This window comes from Pocillopora verrucosa, chromosome 1 (genome assembly GCF_036669915.1).
Source record: "Pocillopora verrucosa isolate sample1 chromosome 1, ASM3666991v2, whole genome shotgun sequence".
NCBI classification, from domain to species: Eukaryota; Metazoa; Cnidaria; class Anthozoa; order Scleractinia; family Pocilloporidae; genus Pocillopora; species Pocillopora verrucosa.
In genome coordinates this window covers 26845335-26870906 of record NC_089312.1, presented here as the reverse complement: position 1 = coordinate 26870906, position 25572 = coordinate 26845335, and the positions used below count along the sequence as shown (strand labels likewise).

The window sequence follows — 25572 nt, the reverse complement described above, 5'->3', positions numbered from 1 at the left end:
TTAGACCATATGTGGTTGTAAACGGCTTAGGAAGTCATAAAATATTGGTGCCCCTTGGGGAGTAAGCAGCAGATCTTAGCTTGATTAGTTGTTTCAAATAGCACGGATATTTACCAAGATGGAGACAGTTGAATATACAAATCATCATATTTTGTATCCTCCTGTTGGCTAAACCACACACACCTGCCTTGTCTAAAAAGATCATCATAGTTCGAGTCCCAGTCCTTTAAAACAAATCTTAAAATACGTCTATCTAAGGTGTCCAGTTTAACAGAGTCCTCTGAATTACAAAAGTGCCATATCATTGAACAGTAGTGAAAATGGGGTAACATAAACGTTTTATAAAGGCGAAGCATAATTTCGGTAGAAATAAGTTTGCCAAATCTTTTGAAGACACTGAACTGATTATTTATTTTTTTACGTACAGAGGATATGTGTTCCTTGAAATTAAGTTCATTATCAAGAATTATTCCAAAAAGTTCCAGGCATCTTGTGGTTGAGAAGGAGAAAGGGTAGTCGGTTTTGCCAAGAACTATCCCTTGGTGTTTAGCGGGGTTGGCTTTCATCCCATTGTCTTCGAACCATTTGTTTGCTATTTGTACATCATGATTGATCCGCTGTTCCAAGGCTACTGGGTCTACGTCAGATGTGTGCAGTTGGCAGTCATCAGCATAAGTGTTTAGTTTTACAGACTTAATGTGAAAGATGAGGTCATTGAGGAACATGTTGAAAAACATGGGTCCCAGGACGCTACCTTGAGGCACACCACGCTTCAAGCTCATCCAATCCGAATAAGTATCACCAATTTTCACTCGCTGCATTCTATCCGTCAAGTTAAAAACGCTTTACATAAAGTAGATATACAAAGTTTAATCTCTTCGAATAATTGCAAGAACTGTATTTTATGTAAATCTTAAATATTTTAAATATTATCAAGATCATATTATTGTAATTATTATTATCTTATTATCTCATTATATTAAGGTTATTATCTTATTATACAGGGTAGGGTATTATAAACATGGGGTCTACTATTTCGGGGTAGGGTAGTTTTATATGGGAAGAGCTCTTTTATCATATTCCAATAAATTTTTAATGCATAGTTTTATATAGATTAGATTAGTTTAGTTTAGGTGTCCTTACTTAGTGGGAAACTGCTATCTTATTTGACATGTAAATAAAGTTTTTTTTTTTATTATTATTATAAGTAGTCACCGATAAGGGCACAGCTGGATTCATGCAAAACATACGCTTTCAGTTTCGCTAGTAGCAAAGCATGAGGTACGGTGTCGAAAGCTTTTGACAAATCCATTGATATAACCGCCACGATCTCTTTATTATCTAGACTACGCCTCCAGTCCTCAGTCAGCCTAAGCAAAGATGTCTCACAGCTATGGTGCCTTCTGTAGGCAGATACGTATTCGGACAATATGTTTTGGTAAAAGTCGCCCATTTGAGCTGAAAGCAGCCTCTCGAAAACATTATTGAGCGCAGGTAAAACGGTCACTGGTCGATAATTGCTTTTGTTCAGTTCATCGTCCTTTTTAAATAAAGGAGTAACTTGACCTAATTTCCAGCGCGACGGATGCTGTCCTGTCCTGATCGAGTGATTCATTATTGCAGCAATAGGACCAGCAATCGCGTTGGCAGACTCTTTTACCAGTCGCGGTAGTATTCCGTCATGACCACAGGATTTGCGGGAGTTGATTTTGAGTAACAAAGCTTCCACTTGGGTTTTATAAGTATATTGAAAAGCAAATTTGTTTCTCACAGCGAGCTGTTCATTGTTGTTGAAAATCGCCCGAATGCTAGGATGCGCATCCAACTCTTTCCCATAACTCTAATAACGCCGTCCGCGACGTTGACAAAATAACTATTAAAGCTCCGCCATTTGTTTTTGTCTGTTATCACGACATCGTGTTCTTTAAATATTATGTCATTTGCTTGCGTGCTTTTCCTTGAATGCAAAAATGGGCGGTATGTGTCCCAAAACTCCCTTGGGTTTTCCGACTCACTTTTCTTGTCGAAGAAAGTTTTAATAGCTTTACGTCTTAGAGAAGTGCAATGTTCCCTTGTCTCTTGTACAATTCATAATTAGTATCAGTTCTTTCGCGGATGAAACGTTTCCACAAACGGTTTTTCTGGCGAATAGCTTTGCGCCATTGTTCATTCATAAAGGGAACTTGATTTCCCCTTATGCGGACCTATTTCAAAGGTGCATGCTCACCAAGAATGTCCTCGTATAGACAATCAAACACGTAGAGCTTATCGTCAACGTCGTCAAATATTTCAGCTACTTGGAAAGGAACATTATGCAAATCATGTAGAAAATGCTGTTTATCAAAATTTTTAAGGCTTCTGAATTGTATTTTCCGAGATCGTATTCTCGGTTCCGATGCCCTGAGCATGGCAAACACAAGAGAGTGATCACTTATATTAACATGGACTACGCCCGATGATTGTGTTTTTCTCAAGTTGTCAGTGAGAAAAAGGTCCAGTAGGGTTTCTGATGTCTTGGTAATACGGGTGGCCTCATGTATTAAATTCTTCAAGTCGTAAATATCAAGTAGGTTTGCCATAACTCTACCATCCCTTGGCGGCTTGTCTGGTAGTAACATATCCGAGTTAAAGTCGCCTACGAAAAAGAAGTTACCAGGAAGTATTGTGATCGCCTCAAGTATAGAGGATAGTTCAAATTTCTATAGCGATTGTGGGACAGACGCAGATGTTGGAGGTCTACAGATACCGACGATGGTTTCCCACTTCTTAGCTATCCTCACCTTCAGCACAATCGATTCAGTCTTGTACCGTTCACGCTCACATAATCGAAGATTGGGAAGGTCTTTAATGACTTTAAAGCAGAGGCCTGCGCGGATATAGACCAATAAACCACCGCCATGTATGTTTCTGTCAGCCCTACACATTCGATATCCGGTGACCATAAATTGACTATCTGGAAAACTGGAATCCAGCTTCGTTTCAGAAAGTACTAAAATATCAAACTTTCCTTCTCATAGCCAATACTAGAAAGCAATTGTTTATTTTTTTCTGTTTGTTTGCTTGTCTGTTTATTTTTCCATTTTTTAATTATAATACATCAACAGAAATAAAAGGAATTACATATACATTCATATAATATGCATAAACTTTTTCTCCATTTACCTTCTAAGTTCTTCCGAGGGGTAATGGGTTAGGGATCAGCGTTGGGGATGAACTACGGAAGACGGAAGACGGAAGACTTGGTGGTAGGGATTTTCAATCTTATCTTTTTATTTCAGCCAGGTTACCAAGTTCATCCTGGTTACCTACCTCAGCCCGTCAGCATCCAACAGTCATCTCATAAGGGCGCAACTGTCATTTATTCAAACAATTTCCTCTGTAAACAGTTTAACCAACAAATCACGTTCAGCAGACAGTTGCAGAGGTTAATACAGGCATGTCAGTTCAAGTGAGATATCATGAGTCATGCATTAAGAGAATTTTTTCAATCCTTTTTTCGTTGAGAGATAACTCAAGAGTAACGCGCAGAGGTCATGCTTTTTTAGCGGGTGTCTTTATCGTCTTGACCAAAAAAAGTCACTACGTCATCATAATGAACACCACAAACCCCAAACTGCAGGCTGCCAAACATCACACATCAAATTTAACCATAGAACCACTAAACGATTAGCTTTTGTTTTCAAAATAGTCGTACTGCAGGAACGTGCACTAAAATTAGATTTAAAAAAATTTATCATTGGAATAGGGGTACGTATGGGGTATGAGTTCTCTCATTTTATAATCTCGTGGACAGAGCTAATCATTGTGGTGAACGAAAAATGTGGCTTGGTTACTCAATCGTTAGGAACGTCTTAACAACATTCAGGTGGCCAGGTATCAAGTCTCGTGGAAGCTAATCTTTTATTTATTTTCTTTTCAAGATTTTGCTTTTGAACAATTTCTCAAGAAATTTTACCTGTGAGCATCCGTTTGTCTCAAGAGCAACACTGAATTGTAAATGTCATTAACTTTTTGCGATTTGGTAGCCGAAAAGGCAAACAATAGACATGTTTTTACGTAAAAGACATCACCGTTTGAAGGCGTTAGATTTTCACTCTTTGGTGAAAATCCCCGACAAAGTTGCTTGAATTATTGAAATGGTGCTTTCTTAGAAAGCTCCTCAAACCGGAGAAAAGATTGAAAACGTCGGCTATGAATTAAAAGGTGGACGGAACTAAGTCAGCCGTTACATGAAAGATTATGACTGGTGCAATTATTTTGAACCAAAATGCTTCGTTAATCTTTCTTTTTGTCATTACTGGACATATAAATCCCCATAGTATTTACAAAAAAAACCAGTCATTTTTAAGTGAATGGTATCATTGTGTGGCGGTGTTATCTGTGTCTGAAAAGGTAAAATGAGACGAGGTGTTTCCGCACGCACGTTTTCTAGACCCCTTCGCAAGTTCAGCAATTTGAAGTGAACAGAGGGTACCTCTTTCGCACCTAAAGGTAAGTTTAAAAACATTCAATATCATCCACTTTAAGTGAAGCAATTGAATTTGTCACCTACTTGAACTTTCGAGTTCATCTGGCTAAACTTGTCTCAGTTAGCAACTATGATGGCTTCTTAAATCTAAGTAAAATTTTAGGGGTTCTGAAATTACTTAACAGAATCGAAACAAACAAATTTCAATTATGGGTAGGTTCAGTCAAACAGTTCCCTCACCTCATGTGCGCCGCGGTTCCACAGGGTTGATTTTGGTCTATTACTGCCCCTGAATATTCCCTTGGGTAACCTTACACTTGTAATCTCTAATTTTTCACAAAATCACAAGAAATACTCACCAATACGAAAACATTTCTTCCCTAACTCTGCAGAACGAACAATGTCTCGCCAAACCATTCTGTGTATCATCCTTTTCACTGTGTGTGGAATAACCCCAGTCATTGCAGCTAGTAAAAAAGTAATATATTGCCACAACCCACAATACACAGGTCCGATCAAAGAAGTATTCGAGATGAAAGCAACTAAGCTGGAAGAAGACATCCGACGCCGCCAAGGTTATGCCTTGAATTTACCAAGGCTCTGGTTTCAAATACCATAGGAGAAATCCCAGTTGTGAGATTTGTACTGAGCGCGCTTTTCGATGGACTCGTGGAACTATTTGAAGGAGATCTCGACCCGAGGACGTATGCAACAGTTGGGTTGAGGAAATCAACCGTGATTTCTCTCTCTTACGAGCCGAGATAAACATCAGCGCCCAGATTAGCGCCCATTACACATGCTAAACAAGACGAACCCCAAAGAATTTCTTAACATTTGTCCAATTTACGGACAAAGCGACAAAAGCAAGCTCTAAGTCGTTGTGATCAATAACCCACACTTTTACTTCAGCAGATGTAACAAAACAGGTTTTAGGCTCTCCTCCCCACCTCATTACTTTCTACGTAATGTCGCCAAAAATTACCAGGAAGAGTAAATGGCGAAAGAAATCTAAAGAGTAATTCATGAAAATTAAAAAAACAAATTTTTCTTTTTAATCCTTTATTTAAATCGCACTAAATCTTTCCTCCAACAAACTATTTTTACAAAGCTATAACGAGAAACAAACGAGTCTCTCTTTAGACCATTGAACGGCGCTAGAGGTTTGCACGGCTGTAATTTATCCCGGGTAATTATTTTCCTTGCCAAATGAAGCTAACTTACTGTAAAATTCCGATGACAAATGCTGAGAAGGAGTGATCAATACTTCAATGATCCGAAATTATTCAGGGTAATTTAAACAGTTTGAAATATCTAACAACAAGTGTGAGATGGAAAAAGGAATCCTTTATGGTGAAACTGTCGTTCTTTTTTCATCTACAACGAATAAACATGCCAAACAGTATACAATTACCATTATTACATAAATAAAAATTACAGCACTTAATTTTGCCAAAAAGGCATTAAAAAGTAGGAAGACTGAAATATACAAAAAGCAAAAACAAACAAAACAACCAAAACAAAAAAGGCAAGCAAAACCGAAAAATTTTTTTCAGTGAGTTTCAGGAAGATCATCCTTAATAAATCAGCAAAATTTTATAGTAATATCTATAGTTGGGATCCAATGGAGATATGAGTACAAAATATGTAGGCTAAACACTGAAGGAAAGTATACTATTGGAATTTTTGTAGCCCTTGTTTAAATTCCTCGCTTCAACTGAGGGATGCAGATCAGAATGGTGAGCACAACACACAAGCCAAATGAAATTGACGTCAGTGCCATTGTCTCAGCCTCATGATAGTTCTCAACCTCCTTCTTTTTTTTGCCATCTCCTCCAGCCTTTCGCGCCTGCAATTTGAAAGTGAAAAGCTTTAAAACAGCGTTCTAGAAGGGTTTTCTCGACGGCGTACCGATGTATGATGGGGCTTTTCATTGAAAAGAAATAAATGTAATATAAGTGTCTAAGGAGCTAAAAAATTGCTTGACTGGCTGATGGAATAAACGAACGAATAAAAAAATACGTGAATAAGTAAACGAATGAATGAATTCTTTGATAAATGGATGGACAAAGAAAGATGAACTACAATAGAATATTAATGACGGTAATGGTTGTCATAGTAATGGCAGTAATAGTTGTCATAGTAATGGCAGTATAGTTGTCATAGTAATAGCAGTAATGGTTGTCATAATAGTGGCGGTAATGGTTGTCATAGTAATGGCGGTAATGGTTGTCATAGTAATGGCAGTATAGTTGTCATAGTAATGGCAGTATAGTTGTCATAGTAATAGCAGTAATGGTTGTCATAATAATGGCAGTAATAGTTGTCATAGTAATGGCGGTATAGTTGTCATAGTAATAGCGGTAATGGTTGTCATAATAATGGCGGTAATGGTTGTCATAGTAATGGCGGTAATGGTTGAGGCATGGTATTGATAGTGCCTGTTATAACGGTTATGATAATGAATGTAAAAAGTTGCATGGAAAAAACAAACAGATAAATCAATGGACAGATAATGCCCGCCTGCAAAAGTACATTCGTAAAAATGATTCCTTCTTCTCCTTTCTTACTCGGGGTCGAGAACATATCTTAGACTTACCAATATCCAGAAAACAATGGAGACGATTCCAACAGGGAAAAGGGTCAGCAAAGACAACATAACAAGAGCAGTTCTGGTACCATCACTGAACAGCAGCTTCCTGCAAGCTTCCTGTTCGTTGAAAGAGAGAACATAGTCTTATTTTCTTCTTCAAATCGAAAACTCTTTGGGCTTTTTCACTCCTGAGCCTAATTTAGGTTATAAAATCAGATAGTCATTGCTTTCATTGAAATTCTAAGAAATAAAAAAGGAAAAAGGAAAAAGGAAAAAGAAAACAATTAAAAAATAACTTTAACAGTGATAAGTTACGATTCGGTATGCAAAGCCTGAATACAATCCTTCAAATATTTTAACTGGCACATTCGTTCTCCAAAAGCAGAAAATCGTTGAGTTGCTTTAATTCAGTTACAATTTAATTTAGTTTGAAACTTATACAATTCTGCGATACATTGTACCACCGATGTATCAGAGCAATTGTCAATCGGGTGTCGGAAATACTGCCTGATTGGAATATTTTTGCTTTCCAAAGCTCTGAGATTAAAACTGGAAAACTTGCTCTTTCTTCTCAACCAATTATTTCTTACTTAGTAACTCACAATTTCCCGGGTTTGAGGTAATTTGCATAAATTAATTTTCTTTATTGATTATAAATATGTTTGCCTTATAAATCATCCTCAATAATAATTGGTTCTTGTGATTGCCTCTGGTTTATAACAATCGATTGAAAAGCGCTCTCTACGTATATTTATATTAACCCTTTAGCTCCCATAAGTGACCAAGACAGAATTTCTCCTTACAATATCAATGACAATATTGAGCAGACAAGTGATGAGAATAAAGAAAAATATCAGTTAGAGTATTATTAGTTGATCCAATACCAAATTTCCAAAACTAACATCAGAAGAACTGTATGGCAGACACTAAGGAGAATTACTGATGATATCTTGGGAGTTAAAGGGTTAATGCTTCTGTAATATTTTCGCGTAGACATAAATATACCCGGTATGCAGCTTCTTCTTCAACCCTGATGTGTTCCATTTCTCAGTAACTGTTGAATTAAAATAAAAGCCCGGGAAATTATCACCTTGGAGAAATTATAGATTTCATTGATAATAATGTACTCGTACTGTCTTTTTCCTTTCAAATAACCGTATTTTCATACAAGATAAGTTTTCGTAGCCTGGTCCTTTCTCTCGATAAACTTGTATTGTCTTTACTCTGTTTTAGTTGACTTTAAACACAAACGCGAGGAGCCGTTCGTTGCTGTTATTGATAAAAGCATAATCGTCAATTGAATCTCATTTTCAAGATCTATTAGCGAGACTCAGTCGTAAAGAATCGATTACCAGGTACCTAATTATTCATCGCTCCTTTGTTCTAAATGTTTTTACCAGTGATAGTAAAATTATTCAATCACGTTGTTGAGACAAAGCATAAAATAATGATATTCAAAATCCTATTTATATGAAATGCGAGAGTTTTGTGAATCGCGCAAAACGTTACCTCCTTCTGTTGGAAGAGGAGCGATCTTAAATGCGAATGAGTTGGGTATAAGTCCATAAAAATAACCTCAACGATGAAATTTCATTATGAAGGAGGACTGAATTAACAATAAAACAACGGTTCGTTGTGTTACGCCTGATAGCATAAATACTGTGCACTATTCATTGCCACGTTGCGAAATTTAAGCAGTTATAACTTATAGCTGTTTCGATTAGAATTCATTCAAAATGTTGTTAAATATTTCCTAGGGAAGGTTTATCGAACGTAGGTTATAGGTTTTGAAAAACTTTATTTAGGAATTTGAACATAATCTTGACGATCACTTCTGTTGTGAGTGTGGTAGCGAATGAATTAAAGAAATCAAATGAACACGTTTTAACCTACGCTTGAAAAGTATTTAATGACATACACAGTGGAGTCTGTGAGTCATAAAGCGTATCGCGTGATCACTACTTTTCAGTAGCTAAGGTAGAAGCATGATGATGACACATGCACAAGAATTATGAGTTAAGGGTCGCCTGATCACGACACGATTAGACACACAGACTACTGAAAACTTGGCGGCAAAACTAAGTCAATTGAAACAGTGTTTTGGTATTGCACAGAAAAACCTATGCCTTAAAATGACATCAATCGAAGATCCTAAGACAGACTGTTATATCTAACTCTTTCTGACACAGGAACACCTCAATTACTTGTTTATTTATGTCAAAATGTTTCAAGGAAATAAGCATTTCCAAATCCAAATCCGTCGATCAATTTCCTTCATCGGTTGTATTAAGAGTCACGATATTTATAAGTACATCTTTTGGGAGGACTGTTCAGTAAATAACTAATAATTAGTTCTCAGAGAATCGACATAAAGTGCTTGAAATTTTGCCGCAAAATAGAGTTAAAAGATATCAGAAGTGTTGGCGCATTCGTCTATAGTAAATTTAGCGTCGTCTGCCGAGTTCGCGGGTCATGGCGACTGTTTTGTATAATGCACATTGATCTTCAATCAAGAATGTTGTTTATGAGCTCAGGAAAGGAGTTAGCAACGTTTCTGTTGTGTTTTTCTTTTAACGTATAAAGCCGAACTCCACAAGAATCGAATCTGATTTACGTCGGAGAATGGTTGATATTTCGCCATGAATGCTCGAGTAATTCGACTGGATGTCGGAGTGTCTTACTACGGCCAAATGATTAATTTAGTGGTTACCTTTTTAGTCAGACGAATTCGTTTCTTCTGAGACTTGGTTTTATGGCAAACACTTCAACACAGTTTCCTCGCTGTTCAGACCGTTTAAAGGCGATAAAAGACAGAGCCGGTTTCAAAAAGCACAGGACGAGAGCGTGACCCGTCGTTCTCAGTTGGTAACGCGGATTGGCAGTTTTGGATTAGCATGAATGGAATGCGCCCAGAGGTTCACTGAATTATTTGCATGATAATACAGGAAATGAAACGATGAACATAATGCATAACAGATTAGTTCAAATCGCTCTGGACTTTAATTCCCATGTATTCACATACGTTGTCTATTTTACAACTGTGTCGGTAGACATTGAATAGCGTGAAACCACAAACGTAAATACCCACACGGACATTTGTTGTACCCTTACTGGGCATGCGTCACTTTAGGCCAAATCATATTTGTTGTATGTTTATTTATGTTTGGTCGCGTTGTGACAAAGCCTGCACCACGAACAACAGGGGGGACGACGACCAAGTTGAGGCACGAAAAAGTAGCTCTTTTGCAAGTTGCCACACGAGCTAACCATACTAGGAAGTTAAAGAACAAAACTAAAAAAGTGAAGTAAAGTGAATGCAAATGTGTTTCCGTTTGGCTCGAGCCAACACAAAAAGAAATGGCAAATGAGTGAGCAAAGTGATCAGCGAGTCTAAAGGGTGTACTTCTCGCCGAACCGTGCTTTGTTTCTCTTGGAGTCTACCTTCCCCTTCGTAAGCAGTTTCTATTTTTCGACCCAAACTGGAGCTTGCTCGGAAACTGGGAAGAATACTGGGCGCAAGTTGCGACAGTTTATCAGTCAAGCCATGCAGTTGTCAGATCTACAGAACGTCTTCGGTGGCTACAGGGCTTCAATGCGATTAAATTAAAATATTTACCATCTTTTTAAAGTTTTAGTCGACTCAGATTTTGTTGAAAGCCGTTAACTTTGCTTCGCTTCAGCAGATTTTTATTTCCTTCTTTCTCGGTTGGATACCATTTTCTTCTACTCCTATCAGTTCAAGATCTGATGTAAATATTTACATATTTGAACGGCAAAAGCACTAGAGACTGGATTATTCTTAAATCATAATTTTTCAGTCAGCCCTTACGACGTTTTAATTCTGCTTTAGCAAGGCGGAATTTTTTTTTGGTATCCGAGAGAATGAAATGTAACACAAGAAAAGAAGCGACGAGAAAGACAGATACTCAACCAACCTAATCGCGTGGTGAGAATTCGTGACCTCTGACGAAATATTTATAGCACGAGAGTTATGTTAATCACTAAACTTTAGTATACGCATTGTTTGACTGATTGAGTCTGACCCGTAACTTCACTCGCGTTTTTTCCTTTCTAGACGCAAATTCGTTTAGCCGCCAAGGAAATTTCTTTGGACGTCGAAAGAAGATATCTGCAAAACCTAAATTTAAATCTGTTAAGAACGTCTGGGACGAGTGCAAAACGTTTTGCTTCGTTGATTTTTTGAGGTAGGTTCAAGTCAAAGAGTGCGAGGCGCGGATATTGCTTATTTAAACACTGTAGTAAATGCTGAATTATTCAAGTAGAACTAGAAAGGATTGCTTGAGGAACAATTTGAAAGGATTTTAATTCCAAATAGCCGAAACTTTCAGTAAGTAAGACTGAGAAGAGGCTGGAATGGCGTTGATGTAGAGAAACTAAAGAACTGAAACAGTAATATGATATGATAGCATACCACAGGCATAATGGATAGTCGTCTACATATATTCAGTCAGACCCTGGGTCGACTGATATTAATTGACTTACGGTAATATCCACACGCATATGACATCCATACGTCCATGTTCGTCTGCGTATTCAAAGTTTTCTGTTAACAAGTAAGCGACGAAAAGTGCTATTCCACTCTGGTGCGCGTTTTTGTTAATTTGCGTACACCTTTTCTTTCCCCTCATTTGCGACTGGAATGGAGCCCAAAATACTGAGAATGAAAACCCTGTGCACATGTCCTTAGAGATAATAGCGCGGCGTGCAAACTTTTTTCTTTTAATCTTTCTTAAAATTCTGGATGATCGTATGTTGTCATTTTTTTGCGGTTTGCAACTGGAAACTCATCATCTGTTAGTGAAACTATCTCCATTATTTTCGTGTGGCTGACATGCTGTGTGTTTATACCCTTAGACAACAAGCTTGCGGATATGTTTAACTGTTTAGCAGTAAGGTTTGCATATAAATTCTCAATTGATTTTCCATCACTGAAATCCCCAAGCCTGATAAACTAAACATTTAGGTTTGCTTTTTTGAATAGAATTATTCATCCTTACTGTCATGCACCGCTGTCTAAGCATAAAGACACTTGTTGTGCTTTTCAATCTATAGATCATAACTATAATACTAAACATACTTTATCAGCCTTTCTTGCTGTCGGTAGCTGAGGCCATCTTATCATGCCACCAAATCTAACATAACCGCGAAATGGCGAAATGGCCTAAAAAGATGGATCATCTAAAAGCTGGCATCGTGCTACGTGACGATCAATCAAGTTCTGCGTTTGGCGCTGGCTCAAGACATTTTTGTTTGAGTTGTGAGCCAAGTTTCTGAGCAGGGAGAGCTAGGGATAATATCAGCTCATCTTTATACCTAGTTTTCAGCAGGGAGGGCCAAACAAGCCTAATTAAAAGTTGTCGTGGCTGTAAATTAAAACGCAGTGTCTTTGGGGCACACGTGGTAGAAGATGATTACATGCATGTTTAACAACACGCGCACTGATATTCAACCCACAGGGCGTGTTTTCTAAATTTATCCTTTGTACCCTTCAGAACTGCCGGGTGTGCTATTATTTTGCACGCCTGTTGAATAGACGACTTTTTGGCGCCAATTCAGGTGTTAAAAAAACCGTAAAAAGTGAGAAAGGAAAGTTTACTAGCCAGATTGAGAGTTATAAATGACTTCTTTGTTTTCAGGAATTGGATTAATTAATATCCAAAATGCAGAGTGGAGATAAGGCCCTCGAAATGGAACAGGTACGTCACATTGTGCATTCAAACGGGAATGTCACGGGAAGTTGGAGGCAACTACGATGTTTTTATAAAATTCATTGTTAACTTCCTATCGAACTCAAGGTGCAAAAGTTATCAATTTAACTATCAAGGCTGATTTGTAATTCTCTCCCCTCCCTCCCCTCCCTCCCCTCCCTCCCCTCCCTCCCCTCCCTCCCCTCCCTCCCCTCCCTCCCCTCCCTCCACCCTCGCCTGCAAACTTATTTTCCTATCACTTACTATAGAGCATTTTGTGTTACATCCTTATAAATGATAAATGTGTCCATTCCCATCATCTACTTGTCTCAGAGTTGCGAGAGAATTTGTGCGGAGAAATTATCTTATCAGTAATTTCTGCAATTAAAAGGTCTGAATAATTGCAGGTTCATGAAGTATATTTTTAACGATTCTTTTTCTGCCCACACCTCGACTGCTCAGCTATGGAAGGCCTCGCACTTTACTTCTCTGTGTTAATACCAAGCATCAATTTGCGTTCATCAGTTCGCTTTTTCAAATCAAATTTATAGAATCGATGATTATTCAGTCAGTTACATATCTGATCAACCTTTCTCGTTTTGATTTGAATTTTTTTTTTATTCACCGCTATTGAAAATTTTTTGATCTAGGTACCTGCTGCTGTTCAGATGGAGCGTGTAAGTGTTATTAAACATCAGTAATTTGATCAAAAATTTCCGTGATATTCTTACAACAATGAACTTTAGACCATCACAAATATACTTCATATCATATGACTACGCGGTGTGGCCTAGAGGGTCCAATCGTTGTATAAAAATGTCCATAAGTACAATCTCATCCGTTTAACGCTGGGTATAACTCGGTTACGAGGTTAACGGGCCAATCTAAAATCAAGAGAATTTTTTACGAATTTTAATTTAATATGCAATCTTGCAGAATCGCGAAGAAGTTTTATTTCGTTAAACGTTTTAACTTAAACGTAAAATTGCACATTTTTCCCAGCATGCACCTCTCCGAGAGGAACCGCCGAAAGACTACTTCAAACTGGCTGTGGTGTCCGTATTCTTTTGTCCATTGATTGGTGCCCTGGCGGTTTACATGTCACATTTGGTAGGTCGAGTGATATTTTTCTCTTGAATAGGGATTCAGGCTGTCCCTTGAATTAATTCCTTGTATCTTAATTGCCCTGTTTTGGAGCTACTTTACAGGAAGAGACATATCGATCTAACGGAAGCAGATATCTACTGCAATGTGTCCTTGGGAACTGAGAATGACAATTTGTAAAATGTCAAGAAAACTTGGTGAAATTGTGGAGTAAAATGCTTTGGATTGGCATTCCCCCACAAGAGATGTGAAGGTTTTCTCACGCTACAGAAACCGACGGTAGCGCGATGGTCACCCCATTTACTTCATATTTCATACGTAAATTTAAAGTCTTTAGATCAAACTTTTTATTAATTTGCGCATATCAATCTGCAAATAATTTTCTCAGTTACTACTGGATTAATTGTTGATCCAAACAAAATTAATTTTTTATTTCAGACTAATTCGCGATACGAAGAAGACGACATAAAAAGAGCAAATGATGCTTCTAAAGATGCGCGGTCTCAGCATTTTTTGCCATTTTCCTCGGAGTTGGCATCATCTTCTTTTTCATTTTCATTGCAGCTATCGTGCCAGAATTCGCTTAGAAATTTTGGTGAATTCATTTGGATGCTTTTCGAGGTCTTTTCAAATTGTAAAGTTGAGAAAAATGTAGTCTAATTCGAACTTGCACTCATTTGAAAGCATAGAAATTACGTATGTTTATGTTCATAAACCTAATAATGTATTCGTTTACTAAAGGGATATGCGATTATCAGAGACAAATGACTTCAGTACAAAATGCATGATGAAGTATGATTATATTAGAGTTCTTCCCATTAGTTATCAGCCTCGAAAGACCATATATATTTTTACTTATTAATTAACATGTGTTATCGTATCCGAGGAAGTTTAGGCAATCTAGTTTTTTTAGCCATCAACTTCTCCTCAAGCCCAAGTTTAATTATCGTGGAGAAGCACGGAAACTTTGCACCATTGTATTTGACGGGTTGGCTATTTTTTGTGCTTTGCGGAAACAGTTTTCTGCCGCTCTATATAACTGTATTTTTCCTGGAAACATGTCTAACAGAGAAGAAAATGCAAATCTTCAGTTTCAATTACTGTTGAGTTATACCGAAGGATTTCTCCCGTCTTCAAGAGACCGGAAATCGTGTTCATGGAGATTTCCAGTAAGACCAATTACGAAGATCATGTTTGTGACACACGATTCGCCTTCTCAGTTCTTCACAAGCAATTAAAATTTATGTATTTTATTAATGAAGTATACGCAAGCTCATTCCAATTTACATTATCGTGTAAATGTCGCTTCTTTTCCATCCTGTGGAATTTAAGTTGTCCACATTACGGATAGGGATTCTGAAGGGCTAAATTCTAAAAGTCGAGGACTGTTCCCCTCATGTTACACCAATTATTTTTTTATTAAAATAAAGCACTGTATCGTTATTGTAATAAATCAGAAATCAGGCTTTGCCTCCTAAAGCCAGAGTGATATTAGCGAGATTTGAGAATGTTACCGGCATAAAAGAATGAATTGGGCAACCCCGAGCTGACATTGCTGTGACCGAAAGCCCTTCTCTCCTAATCCTACCCCAACCCTCCCGCTACAATGAGGGATATCTATCTCACTTCAATAACTCTTTTTCAGAAAAGTTATTGTAATCTGAACGAACTCGGAACCATATGACTGGGTGAAAACCAATTCCGAGTTTAAATAACTGACTCCAAAGATATTTTTCAATTCCGGTTAGGAGAAACATTGTACCGCATACGGAGAAACGTTTGCCTGCTTTCGAGCGTTTTTGAATGCAGACGTCAAAGTCAATATTTTAATTCAGTGTCACAGTATATCGTGCTGTGTTGTCCACCAGTTTGTCTATTGTTGAGCTCTCAGCTACTATTACTGCTTTTTGGTCTGTATATGATTATTTTGCTACCCTGCCAGTGTAAAGTTTTAGCGTGTGAAATTACTTATGGAACTCGATAAGTGATTGCACTGACGTAGTCGTAATAATTTCATCACAAAAAAAGTGTCTGTCAAACTTTAAACGCGTTATAATGCTAAGTGATTTTACTGGTTGATGTTGGTAGCGCAGCAATACAAACCTCAATCTCGCTATCTTTTAGTTTTTGACGACAGAGAGAGAGAAACCAGGCAACTTACTTTTTAAAAAGTTCCTGTTAATTTCAATTTTCAAGCTTCGAGTGTTCAGTTCTCGACATCGCATGCCCATGACTGTCAAAGTTTTGCATGAACAGCTTGTGTTTTCGTGGTAGTTTATCAACATTTTCAAAAGGGAAGATTGGCGTTATTACAGACAGCAAATCAAACAGTCATAAATATTTAAAACATCACAACTCAAGGGAACATTCGTGCCCATTAAGCGAGATAAAATGAAGGTAAAAAACGTTGACATGCATCTCACTCAACAGAAATAACTCTAGACAATTTTATTCACTTTTATTCCGTTTGGTATCTTAAAAAAAGATTACAAGTGATACATTTTACGGCGTTTTGTTGGTTACGTGGTAACGTTTTTAAAGCTGATTACAGGCTCGTTCATAATTGACGAGTTTTAGTCAGTGAACTGTGATGCAAATTTTTGCTTTATATTCTGCTTTGACTAAGCTGGTACTGTATTACTTGAGTAAGAACGATTCTGAACAAGAACCTCAGTAAAAGAACCTAATTCTCACAAGGTAAGGATGTCTCTGGCGATGATATATGAGGATGATGGCTACTTGCGTAAACAGTTCTCAGTGACCTCCGGGTTTCAGACTTTTATTGAGTTTTTCGTCTTTACTATAGACACAAATACCCAAGTTAATAAATGCAGTTGAATAGTTCAAAATCCATAGGATTCCAGGAATCATTTTCTTAATCTCTTTCATCCCACGCAAGACAAAGAACGTTACTGATAATGAAAAATAGCCCCTAAGCTCTCCCAGAAAACTCGGAATCTTCTCAGTGAACACGTGAAAACACTCTCTCTCTTTTACGCGACGGCGTTTGCCGTTTGCTTTATTTTTTGGCATTCTTTGCATGGCGACAAAAACTCCGTTATATGGGAAAAGACAACTAAAAAAGAACGAGTTAAAAAAAGTTTTAGTTTACAAGGTTGTTTACTTTTCCTTTTCTAACCGTTTTCAGGTAAGAGTGTCATTTTTTCCTGAGCACTATTTAAATTTATCCAGTCGGACCGTAAAAATAAGACGACCATGATCGTGAGTTTCGGTTTACTTTTTATGAGTTTTGTGTTTGTCACTACTCATTTATAAAGTTTGATGTAATTGAAATGTGTTTGGTTGTAATTGTAAGTCCGTTTAAAAAAAAACCTTTTTCTAAAAAAAATGAATTTTTCATTACGAGTTCATCTTTGCCACAAATTAAAAAAATTGACTGGCTCCTTCTATCAAAGGAGAGTTATTGGAACACAGCTGTTTCGGGTAATTTCCAGGCGAAGTTTTTAACGCTTTTGCTTGTTACTTCTTGATTTGTTTTGAACTGTCGTAGCTGTAAATGAATGCCCAGTTCCACCGCTAGATGCTCTGTTCTATTAATGGATGTACCAGGTAACCAACATGTTATTCATGTTTATTTTAAAGATGACGGTAGAAATTCATATCATTGCTGTGTTCATGACATCCTTGGTCATCATATTTACAACGGGTGGTAAGAATTTCATGACTTTTTGAGTAAAATTCTCTTCACATGTTTTAATGGCATTTTCTTGAAAGCATTTTATAATTTAGTGATTAATTAGATTTTAATACTCCTGCACTTAGTGTCCAATTGAACAAATATGTTCAGAGGTACTGGCCAGATTGATTGGCTTAAAAACGACTTAAAGACGATTAAGGTTTTTTTTCCTGTTACCTGGACATGAGAGACAAAAAGATATTGCTTCAGTGGAGACTCTTTTTAAGGACAACCCCTCCTAATGTACTGTTAGGTGAACAAAATCTTGTTCGCTAATGGCGTCTGATATTTAAGAGGTCATTTGACGATTGCAGGTATTGTTATCTGCACTTGCTATTATCCTGATTGGTGGCCTAAATATTTGTCGTCACCCCTCTCTTAATACCTTAATTTATAGCGAATATATTTTTCGTCTTGTCACGAGCGTGGGACAAAGAAAAAATTCTGAGTCCCCATAAGGAATCGCACCTCAAACCTTCAGATTCCGCGCTTCGATCTTTATCTATGTATCTGAAAAGGCCAATCCTACTGTTGAAGTTCAGCTTTAATTTTTTGATTGTAGATAAAAAAATAAACATTCAAAGCTCGCTGGTTTCAATAACAAAATCATATACTCGCTTTATTTTCTAGCAGAGGCCTCCTTATGGGACGAGCAGAGGCTAATTCACGACCTGTTTCAAAACTACAGCAAGTTCTCTCGTCCAGTGGTGAACAGAAATGATCAGGTTGTGGTCACATTCAGGGCGAAACTCAAGCAAATAATCGACTTGGTGAGTGTGAATAAGTTGCAAAGAAATTAAGTGAACTGGGGGCGATTACCATATCTGACTATAGAGGATGACCGCTGTAAAAGGCCGTTCATTGGTTATCACGGGAGGTGGGTCTGAGGTCTTTTGTTGTTTCACGATAAAATTTACCTGATCCCCCAGAAGGCTCTGTAATATTCTTACGAACCCCCCCCCCCCCCCTTATACTATGTTGGCGACGACTGAACTTCCCTCCTCCGTCCCCCACGTCTTCCGCCAAACAATCCTCTGTCCCCATTCTCCTCCTCCCCCGCGCCTCTCAGGAAATTAAAAATGACTGCTCCTCAAGTAAGTCAATAATTCATAATTCTTGACTGACTGAATGACCGAGGTATTCCAAACTTTGGATTACTTCTGTCATGATCAGTTAGACTTTTAGTTTCAACTCAGTTTTGTCTCTTGATTGAACATTTTGCTTTTAAGTTTGAACGTAAATGTCACCATTATTTAGCGAAACACCTCTCTTTAAAATAACAAATATCGGCGAAGAATTTGTTTTCGTATTTTTACATGCTCTTCAACCTTATCCAGAAGGACAACGAACAACTTCTACAAGTCATTCTCTACACATATCAGGTACAAATTTTTCTAATGTCATGTTCTGAGATGTATGTGATTTATTCATATACTTAGTCTAATACTTTGATTTCCTGGCATCGTGAGCTACCCCTTTTCCACTGCATCTCAAAGAAAATGACGCTGCATGTTAGATACATCTACCTTTCAAGTTCAAAACGAACGAAGAAAAGAAGCAAAAATAAAAGAGACTGAGAAAAGAGTGTCAAATCGTCTCAAGCATGTCTTTTCCAACTTTCCTTACGTATAACCTTCCTTTTCCTTCAACTCACCAAAACTCTCCTTTAATTTACCTCTGGGTCGAGAAAATTAAGTAAATTTTTTGGTCGTAGCATTGTCAAGGGATATGTAGCAAAGTGTGGGTAGAGCCCACGAATGAGTCGAGAGTCTCTTTTGGGACGCAAGGTTTCTAATTATCTTGCCTTTCGCATGTAATCTACAAGCAACCTCAACCCATACTGATCTGTTTGAAAAATCGGTTTAGTACTTTTGGTGTAATCAAATCCGTTGAAATGTCCTTCAGGAATGGACTAACCCATTACTCACATGGAACGCCTCTCTTTACGGTGGAACGGAAGAAATCAACGTCGACGCCTCGATGGTTTGGGTGCCGGATATTGTGCTATACAATAGGTATTTGTGCATTCCAATTAATAAGCATAATACCACGTGACGTTGAAGTTAATTATAATTGGCTGTTAGATTATTCCCAACATTCGTATCAATTTTAGGGATCTCTAATATACGCTGTGGTGGCAGAAAGGTCTTTTACTCTTAGCATATCATCAAATTTACTATTGCATTTGAGAAAATCTTCCCCGCAGTTACAACGCTATACTGATATTATAATTGCATGTGGTGCTAAGACCCGCGCATTTTATTTGCAAGAGCTTAGGACCAAGAAAAATAGATCAGTTAACTATTGACTAGGAAAGTCGTGGTTGTATTTCCTGTTATAATTACCATTATAATCACGACGATTTTGGCGATTACTGTTATCATTGGCACAAGAGTAATTGCACTTTTAATTACGGCTAAAGAAAAAGGTTGAGACTTGTAAATGCTATCTTCATTTTTTCTTCCTCAAAACTCAGCGCAGAGTTTACGTTCTCTGGTGGAACTCACAAGTACAAAACGGATGTTGTCATATATTGGAACGGAAGCACAATTTGGCTTGCACCCGCGATGTTTATCACGGTCTGTCACCTCGACGTGCGGTAAATTTTTATCACACGCTTATTTGATTTGTAACATTTCGACTGGGTGATAATCTAGCGTTAAAAATTATACCCTACGCCAGAGCCATCTTCCCCCAGCTGTATTTCCACGCCACCGTTCTTACTCCTTCTAGGCATAGGTATGGATGGGTTCAGGAAAATACTAAGCGGGTTCTACTTTCAGGGCATGTAGCAGTACTCACTTCATGTTTTGCAAAAATATATGAGCTCTTCAATCCTGCAAAAAGTCACTACTTAGTTAAGCATGGAAGTCCCTTCTCAAGTATCATTTCTGTTTATATTCAAGATATTTTCCTTTCGATGACCAGAAGTGCCCGATGAAATTTGGAAGCTGGACCCACGACGAAACACGTTTAGACATGCGCATTCTTACCAATGCCTCCAGTGACGACATCTACACGGAACATGGCGAGTGGCAGCTCTTAGGACTGGAGCAGAAAAGGTAGTGGTCCATCTTGTGCTTTGAGATGTCTCATTTAAAGAGTCTTTAGACTATGATTTTTTTTATCACAATATTTTTTGACGGCTTCCTTTATATTCATTCCAAAATTCAGCATATCTAGTTTACTACGTTCGAGCAATTTTCCATTAGATCCAAGCGAAAGCAAAGTTGAAACTTCTTACGAGGCCGAGAGAAAAGTTCCAACACCCTAAGAACTTCACGCTCTAAATAGAAACCTCAAAAGCAAGTTTAATTTCATTTTCAGGACCTCAAAGTTTTACGACTGCTGCCCAAAACCGTACGTGGACATAACATATACTATCCACGTCCGCCGAAAGCCCTTGTTCTATACACTGTACTTGATCGTTCCCGCCATAATAATCACAGCCATGGTGCTGGTGGGCTTCTACCTGCCTCCAGAGTCCGGAGAGAGGATGCAGCTTGGAATTACTGTCTTGTTGGCTATGATAGTGTTCCTTCAGCTCGTATACCAAAATCTTCCGTCGACTTCAAATAGCGCTCCCCTTTTAGGAAAGTTCTATATCGTCACAATGTTTCTGATCGCTCTTTCACTGGCTGCCACTTGTCTTGTGTTAAACTACTCCTACGGCCGTCATTGCGATGGTGAAATGCCCATGTGGGTTCGAATGATCATTCTGCACTGTCTTGGTCGAGTTTTTGGGTCATCCAACAATTCTGGAAAAAGAAGGCGAACGTCAATGAGTGGAAGAACGAACGAATGGAAGATTGCTGCCAGTATTCTGGATAAGTTCTTTATGGCTTTCTTTGCATTCATAATTACTGTGGTGGCATTGTATTTCTTTTACCAAGCCCCACACTAGTACGAAATCAGTGTAACACAGGCTATGTAGTCATTCAAAACCTACTGCAAAATACAAAGACTTTTATGTTCCGTTTTTGTTTTATTTTGTTTTTTTGTTTTGAGAAGTGTTTTTTTTTTTTGTTTTTTCTTTTCTTGAGAAACTTGCGTTCTCCAGTGCTCAAATCAAAGGAAGATTTCCCTTTGTCTAGCTGGCATGCAGCATTTATGAGCGAGAGGAGGCCAGCAAAATGAACAACACGCCTACCCAGACAATGAAAAAGTAGGGAAACAAAGAGAAAAATAAAATTATGCAAAAATCAAGATGATGCAGGATGAACAAATTGCTCAAATGGACTCTTCCTGGTCGACAAACTCAGGTCATCCCCTGACCCTAGGGGAGAAATTCTTTAGACTGCGAATATTTAAACAATCCACCCTCCCTCTCCCCCCCCCCCCCTCCCCCAGCTGCAAAGTAGCATCCTTGCGATGTCGGACAGACCTTACGAGAGAGAATTTTTTTGCCAATCACCACAATATATATATATATATATATATATATATATAGTGCCATTTTTATCTCCCATTGCGCCTCTTTTAAAAGCAGCCAAAACGAGGAAAGTGATTAGTAATGCTAATTGAACTGAGTGGAAAGCAATTTGATTTGAAATCCGGCATACGCGTGAATTTCAAATCGAACGAGAGCGCAGCACAAGTTCGCTTTGAAATCACAAGTTTTGCAGCTGAGATAATGCAATAATTTTCCCAAGCCTTGCAACACATGTGTTGACTGTCATTTAATTATGAATCAATCCAATTTTCAATAGCTGAATTTTTGGTTGTTGTGCAACTGAGCTAGCGCAAAAATTTCCCATGCGTTACAATACTCGTGTTGACCTTCATTTGATGAAAGTTTAACCATCTTTCAATACATAGCATATGTTTCTGCCGAACAACTGAATAATCAACAAGAATTTCCCAAGCTTTTCAATACATTCTTCAAACTTCGGTGGATTAAATTTTGATCCTATTTTAACTTTTTTGTACGAGTCGCGCAAAATCCTCGCTAGGCGGTATGAACGGAATGATATCATGTCGCAGGAAATAATAACGGTAATATGTTTATTTTGGCTGAACGGAGTAAACTATTGGTAGAATGGATGGCTTTGATCCCTTCAGAAAACACCTATGAAGAATAAGTAGGAGAAAACTACATTGAGCCTCGTTTTAATTCTTAGCAGAATCACGCTTGTCACGAATAAAGCGATATGTGCGCGAAATTTGTGTGAAATATACTAGAAAAAAACCTATTGTGGTAGTTGTAAGCTATTTGTATCTAGATGTCCAAGTTATTTTTAAATGAGAAGATAGGTTTTGCATGTGGGTAGTGCGCGTTTGTTTTCTAGCAACTGAGTAAACAAAAAAATTTCTCAAGCTTTTTAAACCTCTGTTTAGTTTTGTTTCATTCTTAGTTATCTTAATTATTGGTCCCCTGGTATAAATATAAATTAGGCCGTGAAGGAAAACTACGACTGATGCAGTATTTACCGTCACCGTCAAAAAGAAGCCCGTGAAGAAAACTCTGTGCACTTCTGTGAGGTAATAGCTCCATTCAAACGTAGAGTTTTCCAAAAGCCATCTTAATAGTCTATTACTTTTTCGCATGGTACTAGTCAACTAATGTACGTCTAAAGAAGGTTGAATATATCCGCACCCATATAAACCTTACAATCTCCTTGCTGATGTTGTAACTTTTCTCAAGCGTTTACTTCCACTGGGCTCGTCCATACACCTCGTGTGTAGAAAAGCACGAGCCCATGTAAACGCAGAAAAAGTTCTCTCTGACTAAAATGAAATATTCCTCAAAAACAGCCCAGATTAAAGGAGTTAAACCTTGTTTGCAACCAAGTATATCTATTGACCGATGAGAGCGCGTCTGGCTTCTCGCTTATTTGAGGAATGGTCATGTATTGTGTTCAACTGGCCTTTGGAAAAAAAGAATTCCCCTCGAAAAGGTTCGAGAGCTACGAAAGCCAAAGTTCTACAAGACTTTCCTCCCTCTGCGGGTGGTTGAGTATTTTTAACCAACTTAATTGTCTCTGACTTATTTGTCTTTTCTTTTAACTGATCCAAAGGAACTCACCGAACAAAAGATGTCCCGATTCTTGGTTCCACTTCCATTGTTTTTCCTGCTGTTTATGGTGTCTGTGGTTCGTGGACAAGGTGGGTCATCATACAGTTTTTCTAGTCTCTGTTATTAGGCTAAATTAAATGTGGTTTTATCGAGAAACTTCAGTTTGTTTGTATTGTCCATAATTTGATGCAAGTATCAAGGTTTACTTCCCTAGAAAAAGAGATACCGGTACTTTCTTTGAAAAATATTCATATTGTGTGCATACTCGAGCATGCAATACAATGAACTAAAACGCGAATAAAAAGCAAAGAAATGCCCGAAACAAAAGCTTCATTTTCTGGTTCAATGTTCTTTGAGTTTTCTTTTTCAGATGAGCCACTTTCGCCTGAAAAGTATCAAAGTCAGATTCGGGCAGGGTTTTCCACAAACTGGTTTAAGACAGAGAAACCAATGGAAAAGTACTCTGAGCAGAACATCAAAGATGTCCACAAAAGAGGGTTTCGTAACTTACGAATTCGATGTAGAGCAGATCTGTACTCATACGACTTCTCCACCGTCGAATTCAAACGGTTTCTTGGCTCTCTGACGACCGTTGTCGACCATTGTCTGAAACACGATGTGATTCCAATTATCTCCTGGATACACCACCACGCAGAAGCCTACGCTACAGAGAAGGATCGTGTCGCCTATGTTGGTTGGTGGACAGCTGTGGCACGCCAGTTAAAGGACAGGGACTACAGACTGAGTTTTAATCTCTTCACAGAACTTGGAATTGACACTTGTAAAGAGGAAGGCAAAAGTTGTGACAAAAGTCTTCGCAGGAGAACAGACAAATACAACGAGTGGACAAAGGATGTAACAAAAGCGATTCGAGGTACGGGTGGAAATAACGCAAAGCGAATACTCATTCTTGCGTCACCAGGAAAAACTGCCAAGGACTTACCTAAAATCGATCCAGAAATTTACAAAAATGATCGATATATGATGGTTGAATGGCATCTTTATGCTTCAGGGCCAAACAAAGAGAAGGATTCCCAGAAGTATTGGAGTGGTGATGGTAAATCTGGAGGCCAAGCAAATGTCGAAGAAGCAATTAGCTACGCGACGAGTTTTTCGAACAAGACTGGTCTGCTGACCTATCTTGGTGCTTGGATGCCTCACGATAACGCAAACGGAGGCATAACAGAAACAGAAGCCATAAAATTTGCCCGTTTCTTTGTTAAGGAGCTGCGTAAAGAGAACATACCATGGTCCCTGAACGTTCTGGACAACTACTACGACACCAAGGAAAGCAAATGGCGGACAGAGACTCAAGTCATCAAAGGTCAGCAGTTAAAGATGGCCAAGATTTTGAACAATATTCGTAAAGAAATGCCATAAGGCTATTTATTAGTTAACTTTACATCGGTACATTTGAGCTACTTCATTAAGTAAGCCCAGATCGTGTCAGCCATTTTTTTCGTCTGGGTCACAAAAAAGTAATAAGTTAGAGTAATTTTAGTCGTGTTCTGGGGCATGTTGCACTCCGTATGAAAATTTCAGTCATGGATTTAGAGTGATGCAAACTGCTGAGGAATCGTAATAAATCATTTTAAAAGGAGTACTGACGCATTCGTTTTCTGCATAAATCATCATGTTGGGAGTATAATTTCTGGGCGCTTAAAAATATAAAAATTTTAGTCTAAATTCTCTTTTTTCGTTATTTGTTGCTTTTAGGGAAGATACGACTGTTTGCGGAATTATTTTCAAATCATCGATTAATTTTAATAAATCAACGGAAAAAATAGACCTTCAACCGTAGATTATATTCCTTTATAACCTTGGTCGTTTTGACTGTCTTGATAGAGATCAGAACTTGCGACAAACTTTTTTCGTCCACTTTTTAGAAAAAAAATCCTCCTTCTCATAATTGGGGGTTCTCTCAATTTTGAGGACTTTTTTCAGAAAAGCTTGCTGTCATGATGCTTGATGTCTTCATAGTCTCTAGTA

General features: G+C 38.0%; 3 protein-coding genes across 3 annotated transcripts; 2 read left to right on the top strand and 1 right to left on the bottom strand.

Annotated features, from left to right (window-relative positions):
• Positions 1–5510: 5510 nt before the first annotated feature.
• On the bottom strand, positions 5511–9936 carry LOC131771558 (uncharacterized). Its single transcript, XM_059087370.2, has 4 exons — positions 9769–9936; positions 8064–8112; positions 7065–7175; positions 5511–6314 (listed from the first exon to the last, which is right to left on the bottom strand). Exons 2-4 carry the CDS (start codon positions 8100–8102, stop codon positions 6165–6167), a joined length of 300 nt encoding a protein of 99 aa, XP_058943353.1. The 5' UTR covers positions 8103–8112; positions 9769–9936; the 3' UTR covers positions 5511–6164.
• A 291-nt stretch (positions 9937–10227) lies between these two features.
• Positions 10228–14544, top strand: LOC131771557 (synapse differentiation-inducing gene protein 1-like). The gene is given in 6 exon segments (XM_059087367.2): positions 10228–11263; positions 12716–12775; positions 13417–13443; positions 13769–13876; positions 14309–14366; positions 14369–14544. Coding segments are annotated over 5 exon segments (318 nt in total). The 5' UTR covers positions 10228–11263; positions 12716–12739; the 3' UTR covers positions 14458–14544.
• A 2744-nt stretch (positions 14545–17288) lies between these two features.
• On the top strand, positions 17289–25298 carry LOC131771559 (uncharacterized). Its single transcript, XM_059087371.2, has 8 exons — positions 17289–17540; positions 18198–18337; positions 18905–18949; positions 19473–19582; positions 20044–20166; positions 20474–20629; positions 20895–21114; positions 23941–25298. The coding sequence occupies exons 1-8, from the start codon at positions 17432–17434 to the stop codon at positions 24961–24963; spliced, it is 1926 nt and encodes a 641-aa protein (XP_058943354.2). The 5' UTR covers positions 17289–17431; the 3' UTR covers positions 24964–25298.
• The last annotated feature ends 274 nt before the right edge of the window (positions 25299–25572 follow it).

Excerpts from the sequence above, each read along its gene's own strand:
- LOC131771558 (XM_059087370.2), bottom strand. The coding sequence starts at position 8,102 with ATGGAACACATCAGGGTTGAAGAAGAAGCTGCATACCGG. Across the intron at positions 7,176-8,063 it reads AAGAAGAAGCTGCATACCGG|GAAGCTTGCAGGAAGCTGCT; the intron begins GTATATTTATGT and ends TTCAACGAACAG. Across the intron at positions 6,315-7,064 it reads CCATTGTTTTCTGGATATTG|GCGCGAAAGGCTGGAGGAGA; the intron begins GTAAGTCTAAGA and ends TTCAAATTGCAG.
- LOC131771559 (XM_059087371.2), top strand. The coding sequence starts at position 17,432 with ATGTACCAGGTAACCAACATGTTATTCATGTTTATTTTAAAGATGACG. Across the intron at positions 17,541-18,197 it reads CATCATATTTACAACGGGTG|CAGAGGCCTCCTTATGGGAC; the intron begins GTAAGAATTTCA and ends TTTATTTTCTAG. Across the intron at positions 20,167-20,473 it reads GTCTGTCACCTCGACGTGCG|ATATTTTCCTTTCGATGACC; the intron begins GTAAATTTTTAT and ends TTTATATTCAAG.